General features: G+C 36.7%; 1 protein-coding gene across 1 annotated transcript in view; it reads right to left on the bottom strand.

Moving 5' to 3' along the window:
* STPG2 (sperm tail PG-rich repeat containing 2) overlaps window positions 1–20,451 on the bottom strand; it is a 404,777-nt gene that overhangs the window by 320,016 nt on the left and 64,310 nt on the right. The window contains exons 7-9 of the mRNA XM_006152182.1: window positions 9,943–10,047; window positions 6,075–6,234; window positions 1,758–1,924 (exon numbers count right to left, since the gene is read on the bottom strand). Coding sequence (XP_006152244.1) covers window positions 1,758–1,924; window positions 6,075–6,234; window positions 9,943–10,047 — 432 coding nt within the window. The remainder of the gene's footprint in view (window positions 1–1,757; window positions 1,925–6,074; window positions 6,235–9,942; window positions 10,048–20,451) is intronic.

Genomic DNA, 20,451 nt, shown 5'->3' with positions numbered 1-20,451 from the left:
GCAAAAACCTTAAAAAAAAAAAAAAAAAAAAAAAGAAAGAAAGAAGAAATGACCAAGTTAACCTGCCACGTGACTCTGTCCAGTGTCCAGGGCCACAGGGAATCACAAGCAGCGTGAGCATCAGCATGCCCACAGCAGTCCCCCTTGCCCACTGGTCCTGATATGGGCAAGGCAGACGGGAAAAAATGGGTACCTGCACACACAGTTTTGTAATGGGAGAAGAGCCGTGTGCTTAGGGAATCTGAATCTTTTATAATGGGCAGTAAGCATACTTTCTGCTTAAGAGAAGACACTGAATCTCCTCTTTTACAGAAAAGGTTGTTTGCTATACCATAGTTTCCTTTTATCTGCCCCAAGACCCTCAGAGGATGCCTGAAACAACACATAGTACCAAACCCTATAAATATTACAATTTTCTGACCTGATAACTCAGTAACTAATAGGTGAGTAGTGTGTTTAGCTGGATAAGCTGCACAGCACAGTCACATCCTGGGCAGGACGGCCTGAGATTTCATCACACTACTCAGAACACACAGTTCAAAACTTCTGAATCGCTTATTTCTAGAATTGTCTATGTAATATTTTTGTACTGCAGTTCACTACAGGTAAATGACACTATAAGAGCAAAACTGCAGATAATAGAGGGCTACTGTACAACCAATCATTCTTAAAAAGGAGGTCTTGGGCAAAGATGTGCAGAAACAGAGAAACAGAAAATAAATGCTTACATAGAAAACAAATGTTTACATGAAAAAACAATTTCTGAAAGATGTTTCAATAAAAATTAGAAACCTAAGAAAAAGGTCTGAAAATATAAAAAAAAAATCAGCCACATAGATTTAAATAAATTTTTCTGTATAATAAAAAAATTTACGTAAGAGTAATTCAGGAAATCAAAGTGGTCACATATAAATTCCAACATTACTTTGTTAAGCACAATTTTTTTTCTGTTTTCATCATTGCTGCTACTGATCTCATCTCATAGAATATATCTTAAAATTGTACTAAATCAGAATCTAGTGATTATTCCCACCAAATTGAAATCTGAAACTCTATATTGTTTACCTTTTGGTCTTGATGTATCCTATGGCACACAGAACCCTTTTCCATACTAGAAAACTTTCCGTTTCAACACTAGATGTCTAGTTTATTCTTACTCAGTCTTCACTGTTCTGTATTACACAATCTGTTTTTTCCAAATGTTCTTTAGGTGACATGTTAAGGCACCTAGCACCCTTCACCATTCTGACTACCCATTCCAGAACATATTCTTATGTATGTTCTTAAAGAAATGAAAATAATCCACCAGCTGATGAATAAGTAAACAGAAGGTGCTATACATAGACAATGGAATATTATTCAGCAATAAAAAGAAAATATAAATACAAAAACATGAATGAATCTCAAAATCTATTGTTCATTTTAGGATAACATATACAATGGCATCAATTTTATAAAACTAATGCTTAAGGTAATGAAAAAAGTACCCTAATGAACTGATGGATTCTAACTAATGCACATGTTTCACATGTGATATCTGTCACCTCTAAAGTTTCAATTCTTATCTTTTTTAAATTGTTGCCATTTGTATTCTATTTAATATGCTTAATCTTCCATCTAATTTCTTTAACATATGTGATATGGTTATAACTCTTTACTGTCTTTGATTATTAATTTTCTATCATTTGTAATGTTAGGAGAACTCTAAAGCCTTGGTATCCCACAGGAAGAGTATGACTGTGATGTTAACATATTACCTGATAGTCGGCAGGTCCGGGACCAGTAGTAGCACAAGCTTCCTTCTGAACCTGGAATGAACTCCGAGGAGCAGAAGAACCAAATGCACTTTTCTTTGGTTTCTTCAACCAAGTCTTTCCAACACTGGCAATTATAGTATTGTTTGAGACATTGTAAAACCCAGGACCTAAAATTATAAAGAATATCATATGTAAAAATAAACATGTTTTTGTTTCTTTTGAATTGAGTAATTTAAAATTGAGTACATTTTTTAGAAAGAATCCTCATATAGTGTTTGCAGGAATGAAATATGGCATAACTCCTTTAAAAAATGCTTTGTCAGATTTTTACAAAAGTTAAACATGGACCAGCAGGTGGTACAGTAGTTAAGATGGCTGGATCCCACATAACTCAAACATGGTTTGAGTCCCAGACCCAGCAGCTTGAAAACTATGCTAGCACATGTGCCCAAAATCTTAACAAGAGTGAGAAATGGAGAGCAGGGATGGTGGCATGATCATAGGGAGTGGTTACTCACTTTCCCACTCTATCCCTCTGTTTCTCTCTGATGAGCACATGTATCCTCTTGCAAATTAAAAAAATTAAAATGCATACTTAAGGGACCAGCAGTTAGTGTAATGGCTATGTCGCTGAACTCCCATGTAGTTGACCGCGGTTTGAGTCCTGGACCCAGTGGCTTAACTCACACTAGGCACGTGTGCGTGCGTGCCCAAGATCCCGAGAGGAGAATGGAGGAGAAGGGATTGTGGCATGGCCACCCCCTCTGGGGGGTGATTTCTCACTTTCTGTCTCTCTGTCTCTCTCTGTCTGGCGAGCACACATGCCCTATAGCAAAAACCTCTCCAAAAAACAAACAAACAAACAAACAAAAACATTCTTAACATTTAATCCAGAAATTCTTTTCCTATGTATGTTCTCAAAGAAATGAAAATAATCCACCAGCTGATAAATAAGAATGTGCTATACACAGACAATGGAATATTATTCAGCAATAAAAAGAAAATATAAATACAACAACATGAATGAATCTCAAAATCTGTTGTTCACTTTAGGATGACATATACGATTGCACAAATTTTATAAAACTAATGCTCAAGGTAATGAAAAAATACCTAATAAACTGATGGATTCTAACTACTAGACTGAATCTCTAAACTTGCTTTTGAAGTCGGATTTCTAACTACCGATTGCTAAAGTTCTTTCCAAGGAGCCAGAGGGAGTCATGTCCACAGACATCAGTCTTGCTATAACAGACCACTTTGGTCTGATGATTGTGGGATGTTTCCTACATTCTGAGCCTGGCATAGCATCACGTGATGTGTAGTAAAGCCTTCTCATCTCTATTAAAGTTAGAGTCTAACATTTTTTCTGCTAACTTTGGGTCTTTTTGAGACAAATACTTGTATTTTACACCAATTACAAAGCTAAGAATTTCTAAATCCACCTATACCCTATCAGCCTACATATTCTGCCTTCTGGGGCTAGGCTAGTATTTACAATTTTGCTTGTATCTCCTGCTCACAAAACTGAATAAAAGAGCTGCACCCTACGTTCACATAATACTTTATTGGGGCTCCCAGAGATTGTGGTTCCAGGATACGGTTATTCATAATTTTGCTATAAATAAACTTTTTCTTTTAGATTTTTGCTATGGGGTACGTGCACTTGCTGGAGAGAGACAGAGAGAGGGAAAGCGAGACATCATGCCCCAGGAGGATGGCCATGCTGCAATCCCTTCTCCTCCATTCTCTCTTCCTGGGATTTTGGGCATACACGCACACACAGGCACCCCACATGACTTTCAAGCTTTCAAGTGCGGGACTCAAACTGTGGTCAGCTATTTCAGAATCCAATGCCATAACCATCATGCCACCTTCCGGCCCCATGAATAAACTCTCCTAACTATTTTTACAGAGGTTAGTCATTTCTATCAACACTTTGTTTTCTTTTCTTAACTGTCAGAGTGTATGTATACTTGTCAGAGAGAGACAGGGAGAGGGAGAAGAAGAAAGCATCCATAATGGAGTATGGTCATGCCACAATCCTTCTCCTCTATGTCTCCATCCTGTTGGAATTTTGGACATATACACACATGCACTTGGTATGTTTTTCAAGCCACTAGGTCTGGGATTCAGACCACAGTCAGCCATGTGGGATCTGGCTCCCTTAACCACGAGACTACAGGGCTGACTCTCCATCAACACTTTTATCTATATATGAAAAGGTATGGATAAAAAGAAATAAGGTCAAATCATTCACTTTTCTAGCAGAATTTCTAAGTAAGAACTAGAATTTTCTGGGTTTCCAATAAAACTGTTTTTCATCTCCAGTCTCTCCAGAAAACAAAAATCTTTCAAAATAGAAAATGGCTTGAGGGAAAATACCCAAAGCAAGATTTGGCTATGAGATTCTTTATTAAATTTTCAGAAAGATTTAGGCTTGTGCCTCATAGAATCTCTCAGTTAAACAAAAGGGCCTCTAAGAATCTTAAGGTCTTACATTCTTGAACTCGCTTGGCTAGATCAATTGTGCTCCTAAGAATTTAAGAGCAGCATTAAAGGTGATCCAGAAGAGAAGGGTTTTTCCAAGAAGAAAATGTAGGTGTGGTTTCTGTCTAGTGGATTTGATTGTAAACTAATATAATAAAAAAACTGTCAGAGTTTTTATAAGAAATTGTATCAGCTTGAGATGAAAAGAATTGAGACAGTACAAAATGAAAAGTAGCTTATAGACTGTCCCCCACACCCTGAAATTTTCTATAGGTACAAAAGGCTGAGAAAGCTCCTTCTACAAACACAGCCTATTTCTTATCAAACAGAAATGATGAGTCCAAGATAGAATCTGGAGCAAAGAACCATGAGAAATCACCTGAAGAGAGTCCTGCTGGGCCTTGATTAAGGAAATGGTACATGGGCCCAGTTGGATTTCAGACATGCTATGGCTTGTGACTATGGGCCTCCAGTTTTTCCTATATTTGAATAGGAATATCTAGAATGATCATCCTATCTCTTCTCACCACTGTATGTTGGATGAATCAACTTGGCTCTTTGGTTCATAGTTCATCTGATAGAGAAAAACCGTATTAAAAATGCTGCATCCTAAGAACCACACCTTAGAATTCTCATCTGACTTATTCCTGACTCAGAGGACAATATCCTGGACTTATAGATCATGCCATAAATGCGTGAGATCCCAGAGTCTTTGAGAAGAGATTCATGCATGTAGGAATTATGCAGATATTTTGCAGCTAAGGGGTAAGATTATATGATTGATTAAAGATGACTATAAACTCTGATACTCTTTGTCATTGAGAGAGACAGTTCCATGTCCTTTCCTTCAATATGTGCTGCCCTGAATTAAATGACTGCTAAAATGCAGGAGAAGTGATGTTCTGGAAGTTCTGTGGTTAGGTTAGCACCTGGTCAGGTTTCTTGGAGCCCTGGCCACCTGTGGCTCTATAACGGAGCTATGTAAAGACTTTGAACGACAGTCCCATCTGAGTCAACTTCTAGTCATCCCATAAAACAATGGGCTATAACAGGAAAATATGTTGTATTAAGCTATTAAATCTTTTACACAGCAATAGATAACCAGAACTCTATGTTAGCAATTGTGTAAGTTACTTTAGTTTTACATTCTTAGGTCACTACACTAGAATGACTGCTGAGAATACTAGAATATGTGATGGACATCCCTGAAATAAAAAGTTTAATAAAAGTGAACATCATAAACTATATTACTAATAGTCACCACATAGTTGATATATATGTTCATCCATCAAAAGAAAATTAGTAAATTTACTGAATAAAGAAAAATAATGAAAAACTAAAATCAAATTGTGTGACATATTGAATTAAAATCTTACTAAAACTGTATGTAGTTTTGAACTATCTGTGTGTAGTGCATACTCAATGCCTTACAAAATCGTTGACTGGGTCAGCCAGTGGTGTGGCCATTAAGGTGGTTGGATCCTATATGGCCAACTACACAGTTCAAATCTTGGACTCGGTGGCTTGAAAAGCATGCTAGATATATGTGTATGTGTGCCCAAAATCCCAAGAAGGGAGCAGAGGAGAAGGGACTGCAAAGTGACCATCGCCCCTGGGGGGTGATTTATCACTTTCTCTCTGTCCTCTCTCCAGCAAGCACATGTGACATATAGCAAAACTTAAAAAAAAAAAAAAAATTGACTTTAAACTATACTACCAACCATGCTACAAACAACAACAAAAATGTACTCTCTGGTGCATCCATGTTGTTAAGAAAACTAAGTTACATAAAGCCAAATAAAAGAAATACATAGATTAATTGCTAACCTGGCATTTCCACTGTTTTAGAGTCCTCTGTGAATCGAGCAGTACTTTGACCAAATGGGGAATTTTTCAATCCTGATGTTTTCTTCAAGGACTTGAGAGCAGTTCGAGGTTCATTATACGTGCCGGGAGCTGGAGTGATGGATTTTACAGGTACAAATCTCTAGTAAAGAACAGAAAAATATGCCAGTGAGACCTGTGGTATATTTTGATGCTTCATGAGTTAAAAGGTGGCTTCAGAGTAATGTAACATCTGGAGCTTAATTTATTTCTCAAGGGAGTGAAGAAAATGTAGATGAATTAAGATCTTATACCCATTAAAACATAAAGTATGGGGACCAACAGTTAGCATAATGGCTAAGTCGCTGGACTCCCACGTAGTCGACGGTGGTTCGCGTCCCAGACCCGGTGGCTTAAACTCATGCTGGATGTGTGTATGTGCATGCCCAAGATCCCGAGAGGAGAATGGAGGAGAAGGGATTGCGGCATGGCCATGCCCCCTGGAGGGTGATTTCTCGCTTTCTGTCTGTCTGGCAAGCACATGCGCCCTGTAAAAAAAAAAAAAACCCACAACATAAAGGTATATAGCTTTTAGTAAAATCACCTATACACTAATATAACACTAATATAATAATGCATTATGTGTCTTACTAAGGCACTTAGATTTTTAGAAAGAAATAATAACATGAGATTCTAGATGATGGTATATGGAAAATATTTACATTTAAAATATGCTGTAAATAAAGATAATGAATAAAAGACCGACATGGTCATCTAACATGACTTATTTTATGTAAACAAATTACATGAACTGAACAAAGTTCCTCAATATGTACATTCAATGAACTCAACAAGATCATTTAGTTTAATACCTTAAGGAAAATAATATCTTAGATTCAAGTGTTTATAAATCTAGTTTAACTTATAAACTTACTAGTATTAAATATATGTGTATCTAAATATTACTATGAACTCTTTGAAACAAGAGTACAACTCTGAGCATTGTATAAGCTTGGTTTTTAACTTATTTGAAAATAATTTCAAATTTTCAGTAAAATGGTATGAACGAAAATAAATACAAAATACAAAATTAATATAAATAATATAAATAAATATAAATATAAAATTATTTATTATCAATTACTCATCTTGTTAAAAGTGGAGAGCCCCTCAGGTTGGTTCCTATGTCCCTTCGATATGCTTTCATTTTTATTTATTTATTTTTTTTTTGGCCATAGGGCACATGCGCTCACTGGAAAGTCACACAGAGAGGGAAAGTGAAAAATCACCACCGTGGGGGAATGGCCCTTCTTCCATCACTTCTCCTCCATTCTCCTCTGGGGATTTTGGGCACACATGAACACGTGGCCAGAATGATTTTTAAAGCCACTGAGTCCAGGATTCGAGGTGTGGTCAACCATGTGGGAGTCCAGTGCTCTAAATACCACACCACCTGCTGGCCCCAACAACTTCCTTTCTTACATAACAAGATTTTTTTTTTTTTTTTTTTTTTTTTTGGAGAGGTTTTTGCTATAGGGCGCGTGCGCTCGCCAGACAGACAGAGAGAGAGACATAGAGACAGAAAGCGAGAACATAACAAGATGTTAATGTTCATCTTACAGCTACTCTGGAATCAGTCATACTCTGAGAAATCTTGTTCCTTTTAATAGAGAATGCAATTAGAGATCAGGATCTGAGTACTAGCTATGAGTATAGCTACTGCTCTCTCTATATATAGAGAGAGAGGAAGAGGAAGAGAGAGAGAGAGAAGTCTGCCTGTATAATCAAAGTGTTACTCCTCCAGTCAAATCAAAACTAGGAAAAAAAGTAAGTTTTTATTTGTAATATTTACAGATTAAATGTGGTTTGTCCACCCAAATTCACATGTTGGAGACTCAGTCACTAGTGTGATAATGTTGAGATGTGGTAAGACCTTTAAGAGGCATGTGGGTCCCAGGGATCTGTCCTTGTGAAGGAATTGATATAGCATCATGGGAGTGAGTGAGTTCTTACTCTCATAGGACTAGATTAGCTACTGCAAAAGCAAGTTCTTACAAAGCGAAGTGGTCCTTTGTGTTCTGTCCCTTTTCCACATGTACACTTGTCATTTCCACCCTCACTCCTGCCATGTGATGCCATCTGCCCTGTTATGACATGGTTTGAGGCTCTAGCCAGATCAGGACATCTGATCTTGAATTCTGCCTCCAGAACACAAGCTACATAAACCTCTTCTTTTTATATTACTCAGTCCTAGTCATTCTGTTACAACAAAGGAAATAGACTAAACACCCACTTTCCATGGGAGAAATACATCCACGGTGGTAGCTAATTTCACAATACCAATAGAACATCAACCAACATGCAAAATACATACTGTAAGTTAACAACTGACTCTTGGTGTGAGTTTCAAGCCAGAAGGTCCAGGATTCGAACCATGATTGACTGTGTGGGAGTTCAGCACCATAACCACTATGCCACCTGCTGGCCCCTCTCCATTATCTTCTTAAATAAAACTGATATTATATTATTTTCCATTTCTAAAATACATTTTTAAAAAGATTGGTGTCCAACAACATTAGGGCTATATATCAAATAAACGGAAATAGCACAAAATCTGAAAGTTCTGGGGGTAAAAATATATTTTAAAAAATCAAGGGCAAACACACACACACACACACACACACACACACACACAAATATCCTGTCTTCTACATCTTTTGTTTAATACCTTAAGTACTGGTAAGTTGCTCAAGGCAAAAATCTATTATTCTTTTTCGATTCTTCCCAGTCTCTCAGCACAACATTTAACCCATTAAAAAGTCATGTTAATTATATCTCCAAAATACACCTGCAGTCTATCTGTTTGTCTCCAAAGAGGTACAACAAAACCAAAGCCATCACCTGAGGTCACCTGAAGGGTAATAATCTTCCCAAGTTATAGAAGATCAGAGCTGTACACACTGTAGATGGATAAATACCACAAATATGTACTTTGGTCTGGATACTGCCTCTTTACAAGTGTCTGCTAGCATTACAACTGCCTTCCCTTAGAAACATCTTAGTTGCCGTCAAGTCCCCATATCATATCCTTTGGAGAATGTGAAATGAATTCTGAGTGTAACATCACCAATGAAGGTCTAATGAAGGTCTCGGTGGCAGTTGTAGTTACAAACTACAGCCAAGCTCCACAGAACACTTTCAAAATGTCTGAAAGATACATAGGTCCTTACAGGTTACACTTGTTAACTCCATGTGGAACACTCCACGTGTATCTGCGGAGTGTGGCAAAGTATATTTTAAAACTAAGAACAGGGGTCAGCAGGTGGTATGGCGGTTAAGGTGCTGGATTCCCATAGCAACCTGTTTGAGTCTCAGATCATTGGCTTGAAAATCACACAAGGCACATGTGTATGTGTGCCCAAAATCCTGAGAGGAGAATAGAGAAAAGGGATTGCAGTGTGGACATCTCCCCAGGGAGTGACTTCTCACTTTCCTTCTCACTCTCTCCAGTGAGCACGTGCAGCCTATGGCAAAATCCTTAAAAAAAAAAAAAAAAAGAACTCAGACAAAAATTGGCATTTCTTATAAACTAAACTGAATGTTCACACATGCAAATTTGCTTGATATAAAATGTTTAGTAGATGGTTCCAATTCAAATATTCATCTGTGTATTGTTGTTAATATTCTAAACTTGTTCACTTCATTTAACCCGTTTTTTAGCAATATGTCTTGCCCAGACCATGTCTGTTTCCAATTTGCTTAAATACCACTTTTCTTTTTATAATCTCCTTAAACACCATTGGATTTGTTGCTGGCCTAACATTATGCATATTATTAGGTTCTAAATATGAAAATGGCTATAGACCATTACCTGAGATTGAGAGAGAAAAGCAGGGGATGCATCATTTACATTTGTCACACTCTCAGTCTTCTGAAATTGACTTTTAATGTCATATCTTCCAGGCCCTGGTACTCCCTAAATTGCAGAGAGAAAGAAATACATACTCTCATTAAGAAAGGATCTATAGCACCTAAGGGAAGAATTGGCTAAATATCTGAACCAAAGCTACAAGGTTTTTAAATGAATTCCTACATGATTTTAGCTAAGCACTTCATTAGAAGGCAAGCCAGAACAAACTTCTTAAGAGCAAGGAAAAAGAAAATTTCCTTTAGCAAAGCTTCCCTTGAACCTGAATATATACAACCTAAGACTTTGCTGCCCTCTACTGATAAAGCTGAGAAAATATTTTCTAGCACCTTCACGATTAAACATTAAAGTGAAGAAATAAAAGCAAGTTCTAGAGTTCTTCCATTTGCAAAAACTAGTTTTTAATATTCAAAAATAATACTGTCTTTTATCATTTCTATTCACTAATAGCTTGCTTGTTTTTTTCCCAATAGGGATTAGAAAACATTTTAACTACAGATATTAGATGCAATAAGTTGAGTTTTTAACTAGATACTTTACAATAGACAAAAGGAAATTCAGTAAATCCTAGGATTGAGCTATTTTATTATTAATATAAATTGAAGATATGTCAAAAAGTGCTATTTATTCATCAAATGTTTACTTTGAAAAAGTACCTTTCATAGAAAAATAAAACAAAATTGGATTCAAATCTTCACATATACCACACCTATTTTTCTACAGCTGAAATAATTACTCCTTGGGTTAAGAACTGAACACAATTTAGGTTTACAAACATCAGTGTATAATGAAGTTGTATCAGCATATTCTGTGATCCCTATCTTTGTAATATGTCCAAACCCAACTGCTTCTCTCCACCTTCACATCCACCACTCTGATCCAAGCCACTACCATCTCTTACCAGAATTATTGTGAACGTCCCCAAAGTGTCCCTTGAGGGTGGTGCTTCCACCCTTCTCCATCTTCCGTCTACTAACATAGCAGCCAGTGATGAATTTGGTCCAAACTCTGACTCAGATTGCATCACCCCCTTCCCAAAGTCATCTTTGGCTTCCAATCTCACTTAGAGCAAAAACCAAAGCCTTTATGGGCTGAATTCCACCCCCACACTCTATTGCCCCTCTAATCTCTCCTACTACTCATTCACTCTGCTCCTGTCTTCCCCAAACAGATCAGGCGTATATCTGCTTCAGGACCTTGGCACTTGGCATTCTCTTTGCTTGGAATGTTCTCCTACAGAGCTCCGTGGCCCACTCCTTCGTTTCAATGAGGTTACTACCCAGTCATCTTTTCTGCGAGTCATTTCAAGCAACCAAATTTAAAACATTATTGCCTCCTTCAAACAAGTCCTATCCTCCTCCCTTCAAGAAAAAAAAAAAAAAACTTTATTATTTATTACTATCCAAAATACTATTTTCTGGCATGTTGTAATTCCAGGATGGTGAATTTTTTGTTTTGTTCTGTTCACTGCTGTACCACTAGAGCACCTGGACCATAGTAGTAGTAGGCATTCAGTTCACACTTGCTAGAAGAATGGATACTGCATGAATGCAATCCTATACTCTTACTGACTACATTATAAACTTGGAGACATGTTTTCTGAGAAACAATGTGGCTCCAAGTAAATGCATTAGCTACTTTTAATTAGAGCAAAATATTTAAAGCCCATGTTAAATTAAAAAAAGAACACGTTATAATCATTTGAAAAATTAGGAGAAACTCATAGAGAAGTACCCCTTCTTATAAACAGATTCAATTCTAAAGGTACTCCAAGGGGTGTGCTCCTGCTCTCAAAGGAGTAAGTGATCTGGTGGCTGGTAGGAAAGATGTGCTTCAGCTATGATACATAAGATCATTTTTATTTATGTATTTGCAAGTTAAGTTTAGAAGAAAATAAACTTCCATGTAATTTTGTAGCTATGAAATATGAATCAAACATAGAAATGTGAAGAGAATAACTTCAAATACACAGTAGTGTTAGCCTATATTTTGGAACTTCATAGATATACTATATCCTTCTTCTCCCTAAGTAGACAAGTACAAAAATAACAATTAACAAACGAGGATTATTTTCCCATTGTTTTCAACAAATTGTATAAATGATTATTAATATGAAACATGGGGAAAAGATTGTGACTAATAGAATAAGTGAATATACTTAGTTTCAAAGGTACTATTTTACATAAAAATATATAAGATCTTGAATCCTTCCAAAAGAACGTCTTTTCCGTTTTCTGCTTTTTCATAAAGATCCTAAGGTTCCTGAGGTTTGCTACATTAAAATAAGACAGAGCAGTAAAATGAGGCCCTTGCTTCAAAAAAGTTAAAACTCTGGATTTAATAAGCCAATTATTGGGTCGTTGAAAAGTCGTGGTGCATTTTTGCATAGAAAATTATGTCATGACTTTTCCAACGACCCAATCAAAATAAGCTCTAACATAGGCCATGAGAAATGAACACTAAAGGACAGATCTCAATTTAGGACATTATAGAGAAGGCAAAAATACTTGAAGCAGACAAAGCCCTAGACACAGACTGAAAACGCTGTGGTGCTAATCCTGCTTTTTCAAATTGTGACCAAGAGACCTCCTGCATTGATACCAACCTATTAAATACACAGTCCCCATCTGAGACACAGTGAATCCGAATTGTGTGGAGTTCAGACATCTACTTTAAACACCCCCCTTGGATGATTCTCATGCGTAATGAGGAACAACAGCCTGCCAACCCCAAAGGGGTCGCAACCACAGTATCTTTTATTAATCATGTCTATCCTAAGGAAGGTCTAGCTCTTGAAAGTATTCTGCTGTGGAAACAGAGGGTAAAAATTCTGGAAGGAGGGGGTGCCAGGTAGTGGCATAACAGTAACACAACTGGACACACACAGAAGAGGTCTTAAGTTCATGTCCCAGGACTCCCTAAGCACACCAAGCATGCAAGTATACCTATGATCAGCCAGGCTGCACCTGATCACAGCGTGAAGACCCTTTTGGGGTACTTTCTCTCTCTTATCTCAATAAATAAAAAAATCATTAGAGCAGGCTATTTATGACATCTTTTCACCTGTAAAAATGGACTTATTTCTGTTAAATAAGGAGTAATCACACATTTGATCAGACGGTATGCAGAAATGTGGAACTGGGAAAAACCATAAAGCTTTAACTTTACTTATGTATCATCATCAGTGATTATAACTATTTTCATCTTTTTAAATATATCAATCTTAATATATGGAAAGCACTGCTGTACAGTAATAAATAAAACACGGACTTTGCTTTTGAGTTCATTTAAATGGAGGCTGCAAAAGAAAGTAACCTGGAGAACTTTTAAGAATGACAATGCCTCATCCACCTTACTCAAAGCCACTGGTAATGAGGTGAAGACATTATCAACAACAGCAGAGAAAAAAGGTCCCAGGTTTACTGTAAAGCATAGTTAGGACTGAGGCCTGTTAGACCAGCTTAGCTCAGGCTGGTGGCCTCACCCATCACTTTCCACTGGTTCTGTCAGCACAGCACCTGTGAACTTGAGTTGTTTCCTAGAGTTTCAGAGTCCTTTTCATATAACGAAGGTTAGAGTGAGATCTCTGACTTCAAGCTCACATACTATAACTTTAACTTCTTTGAACACATTTAATTTTCAAATTTTTTTTTCTTATTCTCTAAACCTGCTTTTATTCACCCTTGTATTACATGCCATCTTTCTGGATACTATTTATAATTACTTATTTATCCAGAGAGATAGCTGCAGACAAGAACTCATGACCCACCGCCAGTGCTGGGCCTGATTACCCCTGCACCCACTGCGTTTCCTGCATCATTGGGGTCACTGGGTGTAACACAGCTTGTAAGCGGCTGGGATGAGTATTATTCATCAGTAGCATAATCCCAATTACCAAGCTCCCTTTTCCTAGTCATCTCCCAAATAGAAGTGGCAGTGTGACACAGTCTTGGCTAATGAACATTAAGCAACTGTCAGAAGAAAAGAGAAGCCAGGGAAAGGTTGAAGGAAAAACTAGTTTGATTTTGAAATGTTCATTTTTTAATTCCTGTGAAACTTCCAGGTGCAGACGTCATATAGACAATAATTCACGGAGGCGCAGAGCTCAACGGAGAGGTTAGGGTAGTAAATACACAGCAGAAGGGATCTGTGCATCTCTAAGTGATCAGGCTATTCAGTGGTACCCGAAGCCATAAAGTTAAATGTGGTTTCTGTGGAAACCGTAGAGAAAGAAGAGAAAAGGACTAAGAACATTATGTAAAATTTATGTGATTCTCAGTATGTTTAATACTATATTCTTCATATCACTAATCTCCTTTTAGTGGTCTATATAAATCTATGAATCAAGCTAATCTTTAGACTGTGTTACAACTTAATTTTGAGATCATTTAGTATATTTTTCAGTTATTATCTGGATGAACATTTTGAAAAGCCTGACAATTATTCCATTTTCCAGAATTAATAAAAGTGGAAGTATTCTAGTCCCTAAAAACAAAATGATATTTAGGATCCTTTTTCTATGTCATCTTATAAGGAGAACAGTTATATACAATTTAAAATGAAAGTTTGAAATGTAAAGTATATCCAGTATTTTATATCAATCTAATTTTTGCTATATGATTATACTTGGCACTATCTCCCTAATAAAAATATATATATATATGTAGCCCATTCATTTAAAATGGAATCTATTATAAAAGTATGACTCAGATATAGTTAACTCTTTGGATGACCCATCCTTGTGATTAATTGTTCAGAGTAATATATAACTTTGATTTGGAACTATAGAAAAGAATGTCTATATATTAGATTCATTTGCATAATTGCAACATAAATTTTAGTTCATTTAGAACACATAATGCATTCTTGTGTCTGATCTCAGGAAACAAACATGCTCTATGTGGTTTTTAAAAAAACTAATTAAATTTAAACAGAACTAAATCAAATAAGCATGGTTTAAAAAACTGTAAGTGAACAAAATGATTTGGAAAGTAACTGTATTAATCAATAACAGCATTGCAAGTGTTACTGAGTCTCAAACAGCATTCAGGGTATATACCATTCAAATGAGAAAAGTAAATTAGTGACAGGAAGCGCTTTGCAAGATAAATCATATACTAGTTAGCAGACCATATGTTCAGTAACAGAAAATGAAAACAAAACATAGTTTTTCCATGGAAGTCTAGGCATGTAAGCCAGGAGAGGCAGCATTCAGAGGAGGATGCTAAGTTTGACTATTCCTGTTTGGGAGTAAAGGACTATGCTACTCAGTTTCAACCAGACAAATATGAAATTGAGCACAACTGATGTAAAGCTACTTAGACTCCATGATACAGGTGCCGAATAATAGTTCATGTCAATGTTGGTCAATTTGGCTAAGTCACAAATTTAATATAGCAAATGTGAACACACACTGCCAAGCTCTGAAGGAAAGCAAATATAGGTATATGTGGCCATTCTAAAAATCTCATGACAATGATCAAGAATTACCTAAGATTTTTGTGCTCCAGTTTTTTTTTAGAGGTTTTTGCTATAGGGCACGTGCGCTCGCAAGACAGACAGAGACAGAGAGACAGAAAGGGAGAAATCACCCCCCAGGGGGGATGGCCACGCCACAATCCCTTCTCCTCCATTCTCCTCTCAGGATCTTGGGCACGCATGCACACGCACCCGGCGTGAGTTTTAAGCCACCTGATCCGGAATGCGAACCGCAATCGACTACATGGGAGTCCAGCGACATAGCCATTCCGCTAACTGCTGGTCCCTGTTCTCCAAATTTTTTAACAAGAGCAAACATATACAAAGAGCCCTTGTCAACGTTGGGCTGTTGGGAAAATCATGACGCATTCTTGCACAGAAAAATATGTCATTCCCAACAACCTAATACTATGTCCTCTTTGGTGAATGACTTAACAACAGAAAAGATCTGTAATAGCTCTTTTGGTGAATTAGTGCTATGTAAATGTTTAGAGTTCATTAACGTTTATGACTGTGCAACGCAACATGAACTTCCACACCGTTACTGAATGTGCCTATATTCTGCCTGTTCTTTACAAACTCAAATTCCACTTTTTAAAGAAAAAAGAAACATTATCATTTAATGAATAATACACAGACAATTGAATACATCCAAATGAAATAATGTTAAGGGTTATAAATTTTAAATGAAGCTAAAGGACCCATATAAAGTTAATTAATACTATACTCGCGAAGACAGGGAATTCTAATGCCTAGTGTGCCAGGCAGGCAAGTAACTGCTAAATAGAAAATGGTGCACTCACACTTCCTTCCGGGGCAGCATTTAATCAGCCCCAAATGGTTGCTACTATTTTTATTTTTCATTTTTAAGAAAAGCTGAAAATCTAGAATTATATATGAAAAGCACAAATTAAAACGTTGGCAAGTAATTCCATTTTTAACCACAAATAAGTCATAAAAATACACCTATAGATGGGACCAGCAGTTGGTGTAATGGCTATGTCGCTGGACTCCCACGTAGTCGACCGTGGTTTGCGTCCCAGACCCGGTGGCTTAAAGCTCACGCCGGGTGCATGTGCGTGCGTGCCCAAGATCCCGAGAGGAGAATGGAGAAGGGATTGCGGCGTGACCATCCCCCCTGGGGGGTGATTTCTCGCTTTCTGTGTCTATGTCTCTCTCTGTCTGTCTGGCGAGCACACGTGCCCTATAGCGAAAACCTCTCCAAATAGAAAAAAAATACACCCATAGATTAAATTCAGCCTGTAGGTCACTGAATTCCATACATTGGTCTTTAATATAATATGTTAGCTTAAGTAAAAATATATTAAAGTTATATTTATACTTAAATAAAAGTATACCTCCATATATAAATTCCATATGTGTTTCCATATCTTGCAAAATTAAAGTCTAAAAGAGATTTGACAAATGTATTTTGGAATTTTCCATACTACTAGTATATTATCATGATGAAATTATAATGTTCATAATTACAAGTGGTCAGTAGAAATTCATGATCTTTCTACACAGTGACAGTTATAAAATATTCATAGGATTGCATGGATCTGAAGTAACCTCTAAAATGTTGTGGAGGAAAGGAACCCAATTACTCATATTTACTTTAACTAGAATATAGTGTAATGTGACTGAGCCACATCAAACACTGGCTGCTACTTTGAAAAGGCTTTGTTTTCACAATTCTCATTGCTATGAGAAAAAGTATCTGATTTCCCATCCTATTTACAAGATAGTGAGGACAATACATTAGAATTTCAATATACCTCTCTAGGAAGTGTATAGTGGATGGGCTGATGGCAATCAGAAAATGAAGTGTAAAAGTAGGTTCAGGTTTACAGATCCCTCTGTGCAGATGAAGAGGTTAAAATAATGAAAATACCAGAATAAGAACGTTCTCTGACTCTGCATGGTGGAATGTCAATATAAATTCCATATGGATATAGGGTCAAGATAACTATGAGGACATTTTGATTCCCTAAATTAACACTACTTGTTATTACCTAAGAACATTCAAACAAACAATAAGACATTTAGTACTCAAGATGAAGGAGATTCTTGTCTATAGCTTCCGTTCAAGCATTGCCTGAAGTCTGGCACCTGCTGTGATACTCCTCAGTGGGAAATGAGGGCACATAAAGATCATCAGTTTTTGTAATTAAATGTTCTTGATAATAAAAATCAACCACACATTTTAAAAAGTAGTAACAAAATAAGTTTTATTTCAGTGAGAAGAAAAATATGTTTTGTAGTCTTTCTCCGAGGTAACCATATGCAACTCAATGATGGATATCTTAATTTATAATTTAGTTTATATCTGCAATTGATTTCTTATGCTGGCTTCTACTAAATGAGAAAATTGAGATTCACAATCAGGGATCATTGTAAATGGCAAGAAGAGCTTAGTGTCTGTCAGATAAGTCTGGATATTCATATTAAACACAAATGGCCCAGAAATTATGGAGAAATGGCTCACTGAAGACTACTGTCAGCACTCTAACAGATGATAAGTTGTAACATTTTACAGGCAAAAGCTGGAAAGTTGGGAGTTTCAAGTTGGAAGACAACAGTGAATGCATTTTTAATCCACTCAAGTGGTTTTTCAGTCCTGGAAATTATTTCTTTATGCTCTGCTGCAACATTTGGAAGTGGTTTATATTTTAGTTAAATAATACATCATCAGTTGTTTTTCTTTTCCCCAGAGACTAAAAAAAGACATTAAGCTGGGAAAAAGTTCAAATCTCAGATTCAAGCCATTCGTATTGCAGTTTATCTTTTAAAAATCCTGACAAAATATATCCTCAACATTATAAAGCACAATACTTTTAGGCTTGGAGGCGATGAGTTCAAGCCACTCAAGATATTAAAATATGCCACTTAAACAGCTCACATGAAGTCATGATGGTCTTTATTGGCATTAGATTTATATTTAATTTCAATAGCCCATTTGATCATCTGACTCTTCATCATCAATGTTTTCATTTCAGTGTTGTCACTTTTATCAATTGGTCAATTGTTATCAATTACTCATTTCCTCACTATCTTTCCTTTATAAACCCCAATACATTGAGTACGATTTCAAAGCATTCACATTTTTCAGTTTTTATTTCAAAGTCAATTTAAAAATCAAAGATTTGCAAGCATTGTATTTTTCTCCTAGCTTTATTCAGGTATAATTGATTAATCAAAACTTCTACACATTTAAGATATATAAAGAATGTTTTGGTATAATGTATGCATTGTAAAATGATTATGTCCCGGACCTGGTGGCTTAAAACTCACGCCGGGCACGTGTGCGTGCCCAAGATCCTGAGAGGAGAATGGAGAAGAAGGGAGCGCGATGTGACCATACCCCCTGGGGGGTGATTTCTCGCTTTCTGTCTCTATGTCTCTCTCTGTCTGGCGAGCGCACGCGCCCTACAGCAAAAAAAAAAAAAAAAAAAAACTCTCAAAAAAAAAAAAACACATGCATTATAAAATTAAATCAAAGAAATACTACTTCTCCTATCGCTTGATTTCAATGATAAATTTAATGTAACTAAATCCTTCCCTACATATATAAGCAGCATATATAAGCAAGGGTTAGTTGATACTCTGTAACTCAGTAGTTTAATACAAGAACAAAGCAAAGTATGTATATCTATTTGTACTGTTATATACACATTCCAGTGATAATACATGGTATTTGATAATACCATTTGATGATGGAATTTTGCTTTCACTGTACTTTCTCTCAAGATAATTACTGTCATTGACTTTTCAGTTTGGTTTATAAGAAAATCTGGAAGAACGCATTTGGCCACACATATCAATAAACCCAATAATGTCTTTTAAAACAAAGTTTTATTTGTCGCATAAAGCAAAAAGTCCAGAGATATACTATGTTAGTATTGATTCAGTGGCTCAGCAATGTCAGGAACCAGGTCTTTGGGATTTTCTTGAACATCTCATTTTCCTGTATCATGGCTATGAAATTACTACTGTGAATTCAATTATCCCATCTGTACTTCAAAAGATACAAGAACAAAATAAAAGACAAAGTCACTGCCCTTTATTATCAGGAAGTGACTTTATGAGTTAATCTTGGAGACTATTTAGTTGAACTTCAACTGAATTTGAGAGTTGATAGAGTTGACAAGCAACTGGCAGAATGACTACTAATAGAAATGTATGTCTTTTCATTATGGGTAGGTGTCCAAACATCACTACTTATATGAAAAATAGCTGTGTTTTGTTAGGTGGAAACAAGTATTTTACTGTTGGATAGACAAGAACAGACAGAGCTAAGTGACCAAAGGGGTAGACTGTGTTACTACTGATTTATGGCCTCTCATCAACATCTGCCCTCCTTTGCCTTGTTTTGCTTTCCTGGAGGTGGACCCTACAAACGTTTCTTTACCAGCTTGTGCAATCTTAGACTTTGGCAAAAGAGGGCACTAGAGGGATATTGGTATGGCATGGCAGAGAAACGGGCTTCGCTTGGAAATTCTAGTGTCTGTTTTACTTCTAGAGGATGTCTACAAGACACCTGGATGGGTATCCACAATATTTAACAACTGCATATAAACTGTGAATAACCATAGGGTGGAAATGTCCATCTACATAGCAAATGCAGAAACAGAACTTAAAATATTCATGTACCCATCACTCTGAAGTCTGAAAATATTAAGCACTGATGAGTTATGTGGTGAAAGGAGAACTCTAATACCCAGAGTTAAAACAGTAAATCAATCCAACCACTTTAGAAAAGTTGGGTAATACCTAGTAAAGTTGCAAATGCACATACCTTACAAATCAACAACTGCTATCTGGGGATATACTCATGTGTATCAAGAAACAAAGGAGGATCAGCAGTTAGCGTAATGGCTATGTCGCTGGACTCCCACGTAGTCGACCACGGTTCACATCCCGGACCCGATGGCTTGAAAGTCACACCGGGCGCGTGTGCGTGCATGCCCAAGA

Source organism: Tupaia chinensis, unplaced genomic scaffold (assembly GCF_000334495.1).
Source record: "Tupaia chinensis unplaced genomic scaffold, TupChi_1.0 Scaffold000340_1, whole genome shotgun sequence".
In the NCBI taxonomy this organism is placed as follows: domain Eukaryota; kingdom Metazoa; phylum Chordata; class Mammalia; order Scandentia; family Tupaiidae; genus Tupaia; species Tupaia belangeri.
Note: the sequence above shows the minus strand (reverse complement) of the source record. Positions and strands in the feature narration are given on the sequence as shown.